The sequence below is a fragment of the Polyodon spathula genome, chromosome 10 (assembly GCF_017654505.1).
Source record: "Polyodon spathula isolate WHYD16114869_AA chromosome 10, ASM1765450v1, whole genome shotgun sequence".
NCBI lineage: Eukaryota > Metazoa > Chordata > Actinopteri > Acipenseriformes > Polyodontidae > Polyodon > Polyodon spathula.
In genome coordinates this window covers 34,916,079-34,928,240 of record NC_054543.1, presented here as the reverse complement: position 1 = coordinate 34,928,240, position 12,162 = coordinate 34,916,079, and the positions used below count along the sequence as shown (strand labels likewise).

The 12,162-nt window shown below is 36.3% G+C and overlaps 2 protein-coding genes across 4 annotated transcripts in view; one reads left to right on the top strand and one right to left on the bottom strand.

Annotated features, from left to right (window-relative positions):
• LOC121321439 (calcium/calmodulin-dependent 3',5'-cyclic nucleotide phosphodiesterase 1A-like) overlaps nucleotides 1-214 on the top strand; it is a 38,617-nt gene extending 38,403 nt beyond the window's left edge. For both annotated transcript variants that reach the window (XM_041260388.1, XM_041260387.1), the window contains exon 15: nucleotides 76-214. In XM_041260388.1, coding sequence (XP_041116322.1) covers nucleotides 76-125 — 50 coding nt within the window. In that variant the 3' untranslated portion in view covers nucleotides 126-214. The remainder of the gene's footprint in view (nucleotides 1-75) is intronic.
• Nucleotides 215-4,309: 4,095 nt separating this feature from the next.
• The window catches only part of LOC121321536 (protein phosphatase 1 regulatory subunit 1C-like), a 33,664-nt gene continuing 25,811 nt past the window's right edge, over nucleotides 4,310-12,162 (bottom strand). The window contains exons 5-6 of one of the 2 annotated variants that reach the window (XM_041260528.1): nucleotides 9,303-9,461; nucleotides 4,310-6,801 (exon numbers count right to left, since the gene is read on the bottom strand). In XM_041260528.1, coding sequence (XP_041116462.1) covers nucleotides 6,713-6,801; nucleotides 9,303-9,461 — 248 coding nt within the window. In that variant the 3' untranslated portion in view covers nucleotides 4,310-6,712. The remainder of the gene's footprint in view (nucleotides 6,802-9,302; nucleotides 9,462-12,162) is intronic. The other variant, XM_041260529.1, reaches the window with a different exon arrangement.

The following is a 12,162-nucleotide window of genomic DNA, read 5'->3' as shown; positions in this document are numbered from 1 at the left end:
GGAATGTGTTCTGTATTATTTGTTTTATTGGTCCATATCTACTTTTTTAAGCCCTTCATTTGTTATTTCTTTTAGGAGAGAAACAGTCATCAGCAAGTATTGAGGACGACACTGAGAAACCTTAAACTGAACCTTTGCATCCCAGATTTTTTCTTCATGTTTTAATGTAATGTTATTTATTAAAAGTGGGATTTCCTCTCCCCTTTGTAACACATTTAGTCTTGGTGTGATTTTTTTTTTTTTCAAACATTTTCAAACTGCAATACTGCCACCTCAATGTACAGGGCCAGCTTTGCTAATCATTAACAGCTGATTTTTTCACTTTCTTTTTCTCAAATTCCTTTATATTCTGGTCTGTCCCAGTGGTCTTTTTTTTTTTAAGCATAGATATGCTTAGAGTCGTGTGTGTTTATGCTTAATTTACCCCCACTCAAACCCTGTTTACTAAATATGTTGGTTTTTCTGAATAGATGGTTGCCCCCATATCAAAAATAGACAAAATAATTTATGTCATATCAAGATATTTAGTAAACAAAGGTAAATGGACAAAACATGTCCCACTGCCAGTTGTTACTCATGCCTAGAAAATGTGTAACATTTTGTGAGATGGCCAGCTCATCTTTGAGTAGATGATTATATATATTCAGGGATACCAAGCATCACAAACCAGCAGAGGTGTTGCAACACCTTTTCCAGGACTGAACAAATAACTAAGGCAGCTGAATGATTCCACGACTTAATTTTCATTTAATTTTAAATGGATTGTAGCTTTTCAAGTATAACACAATGAATAAATGAAAGTTATTGAAGTTGAATGTATCATACTGCTGCTACAGAATGTTCTGATGAATAATGCAGGTATTTCAACCTATAAAGGAAGTGAACAAGCAGACAATATGTTTAAATTTTAAACGTCCCATAGCAGCTTTAAAGATTACTCTTCCATGAAACTAATTAACAAATACTACTACTACTTCTACTACTACTTGACTTCTTTAAGACAAATCAGGAGCAAATTCTGAAAAAGTTCAACTAATACCTTTTGTGGTTTCAGTAACTGAAATCTCATTCTCACAACTGCATTCCTGTTCTTAGCAAAGAGCTTGCCTACCTGTCTGTGATTAATGAAATGTTGATAAGCTGCCAGCATGCCTGGATTTACCGCAGGTGTAAGCAGTGGTGCTGTCCCACTCAGGTTTAGATAATCTGAAAACAACAGGTTAACAATTATATATCACCCTTGCTGGGAATTACTTACCTGAGCATATTTTATTTTTATCATCTGGGGACACTAGGGGCGTGAGATACTCACTGAGCCATCTGTCAGTTACACTTTACACAGGGTAGCTATATTTTGTATTGTTTGGTCACACATGTTGTGGGAACAAATGTATGAAACTGCACACTTACTATCACATCATGTACAGTAGGCACTCCACCTGCTTTCTGACATCATTAACATGGAATCCAAGATCGCACTTCCGATATACTGTGCAAGAACAGAATCTACTACTGAGCAATCGATGAAGGAGTGGCCAACGATCCTCTGTACTCCTTTTCTTTTCACAAGTATGATGTTCAGTGACCAACCAAAAACAAATTCAACAATGTCCAGTAATATGAATTGAGGAAGACCACAACTGGCTGTGAAATCAGGACATTAAGTTTATTTATTTATTTATTTAATAGTTTTTTTTTAATCTTGGGGGGGGCATATATATATATATATATATATATATATATATATATATATATATATATATATATATATATATATATATATATATATACACACACACACACACACACAGTGGTTTGCAGAAGTATTCAACCTCCTGCAAAGTTTTCGCATTTTGTTGGCACCTGAGCGTACTCCACAGCGCTTTCAAATTAGGCTTTACATGTAGAATCTACACAAACTACTCCATATTGATAAAGTTAAAAAATGCATATAGAGCATAAATAAGTAAGATCCATTTGCTACTGCAGCCCTAAATCAGCTCAGGTGCAAATGATTTGTTTAAAAGGTCACAAAATTAGTAACAAGGTTTCAGCATTTGTGTACTCAAAGTGGTTTAACTTGTAGATAATTTCACTCAGTTATATAAAGACTTTCAAGCTGAAACTCACATAGTGATCCAACAAAGCAACCGTGAAGTTGAAGATGCATCATACCACCCAGACACTACCCAGATCAGGTCGCCCTCCCAAACTAAAGCCGACAACGACCTTGAGAGATCTGCATATTTCTGTGTCTGAGATGGGAGTCAGTGTTCACACATCAACAATAAACCGGTCCCTACACAAAGCTGGCCTGTATGGACGGGTGGCAAGAAAAAAGCTCAAAATGCCTCATTTAAAGCACATATGGAGTTTGTGGAAAAGCATGTAGATGATACTGCAGACATGTGAAAAAAGGGCTTTGTGGTCAGATGAGACAAAAGTTTTACTTTTTGGTCTAAATTTCAAGCATTATGTCTGGTGCACTGCACATCACCCAGGCAACACCACCCCCACTGTCAAGCATGTTGGTGGCAGTATCGTGTTATGGGGATGCTTCTCTTCAGCAGGGACTGGGAAGCTTTTCAAGATAGAGGGGAGAATGGATAGTGCAAACTACAGGCGAGTCCTTGAGGTAAACCTGTTTGAGTCAGCCAAGACTCTAAAACTGGGGAGGAAATTCACATTTCAGCAGGACAATGACCCGAAGCACAAAGTCAAAGATATACAGGAGTGGTTAAACAAGAAGAGAATTAATGTTCTTGAGTCACCTAGTCAAAGTCCTGACTTGAATCCAATCGAAGATTTATGGTGAGACTTGAAGATTGCAGTCCATCAATGATCCCCAACAAACTTATCAGAACTGAAGCAATTTTCCCGTGAAGAATGGGCAAAATTTCACCATCCAACTGTGCAAAGCTAGTAGAGACCTATCTAAAAAGACTCATATCAGTAATTGCTGCAAAAAAGTGCTTCTACCAAGTATTGACTTAAGAGGCTGAATATTTATGCAACCACTTAATTTCATTTTGTACATTTTCTTTGCAAGTTTTGCTTACGTTTAACCTCCTCCTCATATAACAGTGTTCAGTTTAACCACTTCGAATAAAAAACAGCAGTGCATTTTACATTACCATAATACATTACCTTGTGATCTTTCAGTGGAATTAGAGAATACTTTATTTAAATAAAAAAAGGATTTGTTACCACTCAAGTGAAAAGTATAGATGTAATATGATATACTGTTTGGTTGGATTATTTTTCATACAGGAACTTGGCCCCTCTTGAAGTTATCTAACAGTCAGTCTTTGTGGGCAGATGTGACTTAAAATCTGTTCTGTTCAGTGCTGAAATAACTGAAGCATATGGTTGTGTGATTACCTCGGTAAGGGGAATTTATGCTTGAGGGAGAATGTAATGGGATATGGTGAATTCACCATAAAGGTCTATAGTAACAATATTGACATGCAATTTGAAACCACAGCTCCTGGTTCACAATAATTATCTGCTAAAGCAGAACATGAATAATCTCTTCTACCCGAGCTCACACTGTCAAATAAATAGACAGCTCTCTGGACAATTTACAGGTTCTCTCCCTTTCATGCATTTTGATGCCATTAAAATCAATCTTTAATTTTTTTTGTAAGAATGATTGAATTTAGTAGTAACCCCCAGTTTTATTTACGCTGCCTTTACTGCTCCATTTACCTCACATTCTCTATCTTTTCCCAGAACGATATTTATGTTTTATCTTATCTTAATTATTTGCACCATGTTCCTTGAGACCCCACTATGATCAGTTCTGCAGAAATAGCGAGACAAATACATCATTCAGAGATGTGTGAATTTGTGCAATATCATGTAAATTCTGTGAAATGTTAAAAGTCTGACATTCAAAAGAGATTTAGGGACAGCAACTTACACCACATATACTTATATTAAATTAATCACAGGTTGGACTCAGGTGCTGATGTTGAATTGTTATATTTTTTGTTGAAGCATTTTAATTGTACTCCAAATCTGAAAGCTTACAGAAAGTCAAACAATGGTGTGTGAAAGTGCTGGCCACATGCATATATGCCAACAGTCCCTATGTGGTCGGGACAGTCCCAGTTTTCTAGCAAATGTCCCGCGTCCCGATGCATAGGAAGAAAGTCTCGATATTTACCCATAGAAAAAAAAAAAAATCATTCTGCACAGTAGAGTTAGTGAAAACCACACAATGTGCGCTTCGTGTGGCTGACACATCTGCTGATCAGCAACTTATACAAAGGTAAGAATGCTGTATTATGTCTATTTTTACTGCCATGATAATGAGTGTTTTTTTGCGTATGACTCCTCCCATGTGTATGATGCGTATGACCACACCCTCCCACTCCCCTGAGACGAGCATCCCGCTGAACAGTTTCCAAGTTTGGCAAGCATGCACATGTCCCACAGCATCACAAGACCAAACATTAGTGAATTAGTGCATCTGTCTGAAATATAAGACATTTCAAAATACTTAATGACATCACAATTCTATCACATGAATAAAAATAAACAGCTCTGTTAAGTAGCGCTCACAAAGAGGCTTGTTGTTTGAAAAGGCACTTACTCATAATATAATGAATCAGTTTGTTATGTATTTGTTGCTTTAAAACAGATTCATAAAACATACTATTTACAATAGGGCTGTAGAATCATAGCATATGTTTGTACTTATCTGAGTAGGTGTTAAAGCAGATTAGTAATCCCATAGCATTGAAATCCTGTATAGAGCAGGAATTACTTCATGCGATTTAATGAAGACATAAGGTTGAAGTTACAGTAACCTCATGTGAAATGTCATATAAATTAATAACGGAAAATGCATCATATGCACGTATGTGTACTCTGGAAGTAAATCGATTTATTTAACTACCACTGGAGAAGCCCCAGTTCCAATCAGCTGGCCTGGAGAGGTTTAAGGCCCATTCATTATAAGGATCCAAGCAGGGGTCGGCAACTTGTCCCTACTCGGACACGCATGTCCGTGGTCTAACACACACATACACACACACGTAATTCTATATAACTTTCATTTTGTTTGACCGTGGCCAAGGTGTTTTTTTTTTTTTTTAATTATAATTATTCTTACTTTTTAATTGTCTGTCACCACTCTACATGGTGCCAACCTCTGATTCAGACTGAGCTGCATTATATCCTCACAACAGAAGTCATGTAAAAGCTGTTGTTTTGGTCAAGATGCTGATGGAAGGGGAGTATGTACCTTTTGCTTTGATCTATTCTTTGGTTTAAATAAAATGCATTAAAATTATCTTAATGGATGACAACATCTGTGTTTGCATTGCATATCATTCAGTTCCATGAACATTATATACCGTTCTCTGTTTCTTTTACATTTGTATATCCCAACTCTTCTCTCATTCCAGATTATATGCAATGAGATTTTCTCTGGCTAGTATACACAAACAATGTCTTTTCTTATCTCCCATTTTTCTGCATCACCCGGCCTCTGATGTGAAAGAACCATGATTAAAACATATTGTATTACATTTATCTAAAAATACAGTGAAGCAATTAGTGTTCCATCAATTGTTTTATGTGAATAAACTCTTACACTATATGTAGACTCCAAACTTCAGCATTTTACAGTGAGGTTGCAAAAGGTTATGATAAGCCAACAATCATCCAAGCTTCATCATAACTACCAGAACCTATTTTCTTTCAACAGGCTAATAGAAAGTTACTCAGTTTTATGTGGTGTAAAGGAAAACAAGCAATTTGTCAATTTTAATTAAGAAGATTTTTATCATTAGTATAGGTTATCTGTCTTACGCTTTAAAAACCTATTTTATTAATGGAATAATCTACAAAAAAAAAAAAACAGTTGGATTTATATACACCAACAAGCACTGTGTGAATATAAAGTAAGACATTTAAATACAATTTTTACAACATTGAAATCAGAGATGTTGGCTTTTGAAATATGGCACAAAGAATTTAAATTATGTTTATACTCTAGATCAGGGTGGCCAATCCTGATCCTGGAGAGCCGTAGGGTCTTTGTTCCACCCGAGCTCTCAATTACCTAATTGATTTTCTTAATTGGTCAACACTAACATTTTTCCTAGGTCTTTGGTCATTGAGGATTTAAAGAAATCCAGAAAACCTGCAGGATTGTGGCTCACCAGCACTAGGACTGGCCACCCCTGATCCAGATTAAATAATACATTCCATGTGTAAATAATAAATCAGCAGGGTTTTTTTTATTTCTAAAACTATACTGTAGCTTCATTTTCTACTATTTTGACAATATTTTTTACACAGAGTGACTGAAAGGTACTGTAGATGATGGTAATTATGTGCTTAAAATAGGCTGTAGATGGCAGGTCAAAAACAACAAGTCTTTAAACGGTTAATAAGTTGGGATACTCTTAAAAAAAAAGTTAGATATTGAAGTACTGTGGTTAAGATCAGAAAGTTAACACAGAACATGTATATATGCAGGTATGAACCAGAACTATATTAGTGATTTTGCAGAGGAAATGGATAATGCAGCTTTAAAGCTTTCGATTAAAATTAGTCAGACTAAAAGCCTGTTTTCTAGTGTTCTGTAGGAATTGATCTGTTTCATCAGTCCTGCGACGCTGTGAAAAAGGTTTGCAGTTCATTTAACTGACTGAACAACAGAAAGCGGAAGCACTCCCATTAAGACATCTATTTCCATCTATGGGGTCCAGTCTTCCTGTCTATCATTGACTCCTTCTTCTTCCTCAGGGAACGCTGTTTCTTTCTGTGATTTCATAAGCTTCACCCCTGCAGAAATGCAGAAAGACGAGATCATGTTTAAAGGGTTATGTATTCAGACTTGCTGTCTGGAATTGCTTCAGAAAATCAATAGCAGACTTTATTTTATTTTATTTTCTTACTCCTTGTCTTGTCAATACAGAGTTGAGCAAAGACTGTGATCCCCAAGCACCACAGATAAGGAAGACCTACATCCTCTTCTATTCACCTTTGGCCCTACATTAGCGCTAGTATAGATTTTGGAAGTGGCTGAAATATGAACAGCTTGCTGCTCTTGGATCGAGTGACAGCTGTACTTCTGTCAAGCCATCTGGAAACAAAGATCAGATGCCAGCAGCAAAGCACTTTTTTATGGATTACTGAAGCATTTAGAAGGTTGGATACTAAAAGACAAAGCTGTAGAGAAGACTGACTTATTGAATAAAATACAACGTTATTCGTAATGCAGTATATGCCCTTACCGAAAAAACAGATATTTCTGAAAATTCTTACTCTGTTGCTGTTTTATTTATTTGGGTCACAACCTTTCAAAAGTCTAAAGACCTCTATAGAGTTGTTCAGTGAATATACAGTATATTGGTCCAAACAGGGTGCAGAAGTAGGGTAATGTATAGGACCTGGAAGCCCCTGAATTGCCCCGGTTCCCAAAAGTATGGATTATTCCTTTTGAAATCTGATAGGGGAACAGGTTAGTGAACAGTGCTAGCTTTGACAGCAGCGTTATTAAGGAAAGCAACAAGTGGATATTGTTTAAACATTAGCTGTGGATACAGAATATAAACTTTTTGCTTGTTTGTTTGTAAATAACACTCAACATATGCATCCTATCACCTGCTTAGTTAGGAAGAAGCAGCGTCAACCTGTGTAAGATTTCCAAATGTATTGAGCATGTTTTGTTTGTAACTTTTGTATATTATGTACAACGAACAACCTGGTAAAACTTGGCTGTTAATGCATATTAAAGAAAATCATTCTAACAAAACCCTAAGGCAGTGGTGCACAATTGAACCCGCTCTAGGTATAATCAGTAAAATGATTTAGTAATACCTATAAAACCAGACCAGCACCTTATTCCATCCATGTTCTTAATTATTGAATTCAAATAATGAGAACAATAGCATTACAACATGTGAATAGGAGAGCTGACATTACACCTGAGGCATGTGATATTAGACAACAGTACACACCCTGTCATGGCTTATTGCTTAGTTTATTAAATGGAATTATACCTTGTGGAGATTTTTGTTAAGCATTAAGACTGCATTTTTAGTTAGCCACTGCTATCCCATTCGTTCTCCATTACCAATCTAGAATATACAATTTTAAGTTGATCAACTTAACAATAAACATTACGGATAAAATAAGAACAAAAAGATAACAAATACTAAAAGCCTATTTGTTTTTCATATTCCTATACAGTGATTTTTTTTAAATACATTTTTAGTAAACCAAAAAATAGAAGAAGAAGAAAAAAAATTGTTCTTGATAACAATGTAAGTCAGAGTGCAAGCAGTTAAAACTGAAAGGGAATAAACAAAGCTATATTAAGTGAAATAAAGCTCTTGTTACTAGTAAAATATTGTAAGATACCAGTATGAATTTTGCTGAAACAATCTGAACACAAAAAAAGACAGAACAGAAAAGAAAAATAGCCAGAGGAATTGATGTTGAATGAGTTGTCAGCAATGGACAAACAATCCAGTAGAGGCAAGTAAACAAAACTATTCATTACACCCTGATACTTTGAGATGATTAAGTTATGAAAAACACACAACTCATGTGATGTTTGATTAGAAATAACAAATCAGTTTAAGTCTGTAATTTCCAATCTCGGCTTGAGAGAAGCCCAGAGCTAAAGGCGGAGGTGGCAGCTTCGTACTGAAATGTGCTCTGAGAGGTACAATGGGATTCTTGGATGTAGCTGCCAGCACTGTGCCCAAGCGAAGTCTGTGCCATTGTCCCTCACCATTCATTTTTGTTTAGTATCCCCCAGCATCTTTACCATTTACATTCTTAAAAGTCTGTTTTTTTCCTATGCATTGTTACTGTTCTTTTTGCTGAACCATTTGAAGTCTCCTGGTATAGTTGGTAGTACATGCTGGCTTGCTTTACAATTAATTGTCATCAGCAGTTTCCATCCCACACAGCTCAATGATAGCTGCCTCAAGTTACAAGGGACTAAGTTTCTGTGTACTTGATGGATGATAATGGATATGTTAAACACTGAGCAATCACATACTTGTAAATTGATCGTGTTTCTTATGTGTCTGGCGTCTTTTTTTTTTAATGGTGTGTTGTTTATATATATATATATATATATATATATATATATATATGTATATATTATAATATATATATATATATATATATATAGACTCTGTGTGTGTGCATGTTTAATTTCCCAGAGAATTCAAAATATTTGTTAATGTGATTTGTTAATGTTTAAAACTCCTTTCTTTACTTAGGCTATTGAGCAGTGTTCTGTTAAAACTAAGCTTGAAAGGCCCTACCTGGTACAAAGCGTGGGTGGTGCTGAAACGGGGTGTCTTTCCTCCTTGGTTTCACAGACTTCTCATCTGACCCTTTCTCTAAGAGCGGCTGTGTGTTTCCAGAGCGCAGCAGGGGACTCTCACCATCACTACATTTTAGGGGGTCTGTCTGTTCACTGCCTGTTGATGTAATACATTAAAACCCCTAATAAATCCACACATCCAATGATTGTAATCTAGCAAACTGGCGCTATGCTGATCCCTAAAGGATGGAACATTGAAGCTTTCTCATATTGTTTGCATTTGACTGTGTTAGGCAGATATTGCTTGCTAAAAACACATTGTGAATTTCTCTAATATAAGGTGGCCTAATTCATATTCATTCCCTAGAAGTAACATGGAAGTGAATATATATATATATATATATATATATATATATATATATATATATATATATATATATATATATATATATATATATATAGTGGGTTCCATTTTCACAAAGACAGCAAGGATCCACATATTGTGGCACCTCAACAAACACCTAGGTCATTCCACAAGTTTGAATACAAACATCCTCACAGACGAATGTTTGGAATGACAACCACAAATAGGTTATTTTGCTTGCTCTTTTTTAAACCCAAATACAGTAATGTTTACTCATTTTAAATGAAATAGATTTAAGTAAATTCTCATACAGGATGTTATTCCATTTTCAGGATGATGTTTATGACAAATCTACCCAAGAAGTATAGCATTAATTTTTCTTATCATGTATTGAAAATATAGAATTTCCAGTCTATCTCTAAGATTAAATTTTACAGTAGAACATTAAGGGGCTGATGTAAGGATAGGCCCAGTGCAAACAACTGGGGGCTGCAAAATCCAAATTGCATAGCAGTCAGGCAATTATTTTGCACTGCAGCCTATGTAAGCTTATGAGCAATGCAAATGCTGAACACGCACAAATAATCGTGATAATGAGGGTCGCAATGTGTCGCCTGTGCATCAGGCTATTTAGCGGCCGCTCTTACAGCCCAGAGGTGAGGTGAGTTAGGAGAACAGACAGCAGTAGGCACTGTATGAGATTTGTAGAGCACAAAAATAAAACCAAACCAAAATATGTCACAGGAAGGGCAGCAAAGTCTTCTTGGCTCATGGAAAAGAAAAGATTTCTGAGGAGGAGCTGAGAGTCCTTATGGATGAGGTCACCCAGCATGAAATTGAGTTCTTTGGAAAAGCCTCAGCCAGCATCAGTTATGCTACCAAAGAGGCCATATGGTCCTCTGTAATGAAGAAAGTCAATGCTGTCGGTGTTACATGGAGGACAATCCATCCCAAACAAACTTGGGTTTGAATATGTGGGGTGTTCTCCGTCTTGCCCTTCTCCTCCAAAGGTTTTCCTGCCTGTCCTCAAAATCCTTACATCTCATTATAATGTTTGCACCTGCTTAGTATTCCAGATCCCTGCCCAATTACATGCTTTTTTCTTCCTATGAATACATTTCAAAGCCATTTAAGTGGATTAATGATGGTAACATGCAAACTGGATTGCTGGTGCAGAATGCCAGATGAAAACTGTTCTTTACATACACCATGTTTTTAGTGACCACTGAAGTCCCACTTTACACCAGCTAAATACGTTTTTTGGCAGCAATATGGGCATTTTGCAGCCGCAAATCACTTTGTTTGTATCCTGGCCCCTGAGTGTCTCCAATTACTGTGTATTTACATAGTAGTTGCTTAGTAAATACATGTGTACTTAGACATAATCACAATGTTATTAGGCATAGTTACAATGTACTTAATGTGTAAATCTTTTTGCACCATATAACTCTAACTGTAAACCTTACCCTTTTAATTCTACTGACTCTATTCTTTAGTGGTTAATAAAAAGTACCAGTAAGGTTATTTGATAGTAACGTCTGCATAAAACACAGAAGTACTGCAAGTAAGTCTCACTATTTAGATCTGCCACTGTTAAGTTTAATTGAATAGCAGATTAAACCTGTATAGTATAACATTTAATTTAATATAAATCTGACCAATCACACTTACTTTTGCTTTTACAAATACAAATGTGCCTCTCATTAGGTTCATTTTCAGGCTGGATGGTAAATCTTCTTTTGCTTGCAAATGGGTTATTAAGACCCCCCTTCCCTGCTAAAAACAAGCCCTACACATGCATGTAAAAATACATGCTGTCAGACTGGCATCAAAGCTAAGCATGTATGTTGCTTTGGCAGTACAGTTTTAGAAACATTGTTCCATGCAATGCCCTATTTGGGCAATAGCAACCTGCTACAAACTATGAGGTTAAACGAAGAAATAAAATTGCTACAAAATACCAAATAATAATACTTTGAAAGAATTCTATAATAGTGATTTATGATTTAAATAAATAAATAAATTGAATTCACCTATTATTAAACTATGAATTATTGATGCAGAAGGGGCTTGATACAGCTTGATGCTTCCCCAGAGAGGAGTGGGCTAAGACTCCCCCTAAAGGGAATTATTTGTCCATGAATCTGACAATGGAGCAGACTTGTGTGGTGATTAGAAGAGTAATGGATGGGAATGAGGATGCTAGAACTGCTATTCAGCTTATCCCCAGTACAGCTGTGTCTGGGTGGTCTGCAGTACTGACACAAGGCTCATTGCCATTGGGTTCAGGGAAGTTGCATGTGCCCCATTCTGTAGCTGTTGGGAGGGCTCCGTTGCCATGCCAGCATTCGTTTGTCATTGGACTGAGTTGGTCCTAACAGCTGGGGTCACGTTCTGAGTAATCTGGCTCCAGCTGCTCCTGCCTCAGATGACTTTGCTCCACCACAAGCTGAAGCTCTGCTTTCAACAAAAGCACTTGGTTTAATAAATAAAC